This window comes from Austrofundulus limnaeus, unplaced genomic scaffold (assembly GCF_001266775.1).
Source record: "Austrofundulus limnaeus strain Quisiro unplaced genomic scaffold, Austrofundulus_limnaeus-1.0 Scaffold17, whole genome shotgun sequence".
In the NCBI taxonomy this organism is placed as follows: Eukaryota; Metazoa; Chordata; class Actinopteri; order Cyprinodontiformes; family Rivulidae; genus Austrofundulus; species Austrofundulus limnaeus.
This window is the reverse complement of record NW_013952419.1, coordinates 1,234,636-1,236,065: the sequence shown is the minus strand read 5'-3', so window position 1 is coordinate 1,236,065 and position 1,430 is coordinate 1,234,636. Positions and strand designations below refer to the sequence as shown.

The window sequence follows — 1,430 nt, the reverse complement described above, 5'->3', positions numbered from 1 at the left end:
GTGCTTGTGCTGGTTTGGTCCAGTTCTGGTTGGAAACCTGTTTTTAGTAACTAAAGCCTAGCTTTGGACTAAACCTGGATTTGGTTCTTATCAGACACACCTGGAGAGATGTAATAAACTGCTTTTTACGGTCAGCCACATTGTTTAATTACAATAACAAGCAGAACTTGTGCGAACTAACTTAACTTTGCTGAGTATGAAAGTCCTTTTCACCATGACCTTTTGAAGCTTTATAAAAGTGCAACATTGCACAAATGTTTTCAGCCTTTTTTTTTTTTCTGTTTGCCCAAGCATTACACAAACTAGACCTCAGTAGTATCATTAACCAACCTTTCTCAGGAGGTTTGTAGGACGATGATTAGCTACATAACTTTAGCTAGTAGGTTAAGACTGATTCATATGTGGGTAAAAACATCTTACCAGGTAAAGAGGRGCATATATTTTGAAAGACACCTCCAGAGCCCCGCTGGTGACGTCTAGAGCGGCCTGCACACACGATGGGCTCCAGGTATGACCGACTTCGTAGCAGCTGTTATGTATCTTACTGAAAGCAGCCATGTCTGTGTTGCTACTGAACCGAAACAAACTACATGCGGCTGTGACGCGCCGACGGGCGCGGGCACGAGAAAACGCCGTGTGCGTAACGTGAGAATCGCGTTTACGTTCCCCGGAAATCAAAACGGAGCTAGAAAAGGACAGTGCCTGTGCACATGCTGACTGTATGTCAACTTTTCCATGTCTCATTTGGAGATTATTTTTGTGTTATCATTTGTTTATATGCAAATTTTCTGAGAATGCTGAGGTTCCTTTAATAAAATAGACAAATCCATAAAAAAAGAAAAAAAAGGACAATGCCTAAATAATCAGAAATTTGGAAAAACAAGAACTATTTTTAAAAAGTTTTGTCTCATAACCAGACCCCTTTGTGATAAATAAAGAAAAAATAGGACAGTGCCTAAATAATCAGAAACTTGGAAAAACAAGAACTATTTTTAAAAGGTTTTGTCTCATAACCAGACCACTTTGTGANTTTTCCATGTCTCATTTGGAGATTATTTTTGTGTTATCATTTGTTTATATGCAAATTTTCTGAGAATGCTGATGTTCCTTTAATAAAATAGACAAATCCATAAAAAAAGAAAAAATAGGACAGTGCCTAAATAATCAGAAACTTGGAAAAACAAGAACTATTTTTAAAAGGTTTTGTCTCATAACCAGACCACTTTGTGATAATTTGTTTATGTTCATGTTACATATTTGTTGATTATATATTTTTGTAACAGTCTCTTTATTTTCCATTATATTTTTTGTATATTTTTGTCAAATTTGAACTAATAATAATAAAAAAAAGCACAGTGCCTAGTTTAAAGGTTTTCTTACTGGCATGATAGACATTCAATTTTTATTTAATAAGTTTATTACTAGTGTCA

The 1,430-nt window shown here is 35.3% G+C and overlaps 1 protein-coding gene across 1 annotated transcript in view; it reads right to left on the bottom strand.

The window, feature by feature from the left end:
* The window catches only part of tmem135 (transmembrane protein 135), a 7,427-nt gene extending 6,749 nt beyond the window's left edge, over positions 1 to 678 (bottom strand). Inside the window, exon 1 of the mRNA XM_014003218.1 lies at positions 421 to 678. Within this exon, the coding sequence (XP_013858672.1) occupies positions 421 to 558 (138 nt within the window). The 5' untranslated portion in view covers positions 559 to 678. The remainder of the gene's footprint in view (positions 1 to 420) is intronic.
* Positions 679 to 1,430: the final 752 nt, after the last annotated feature.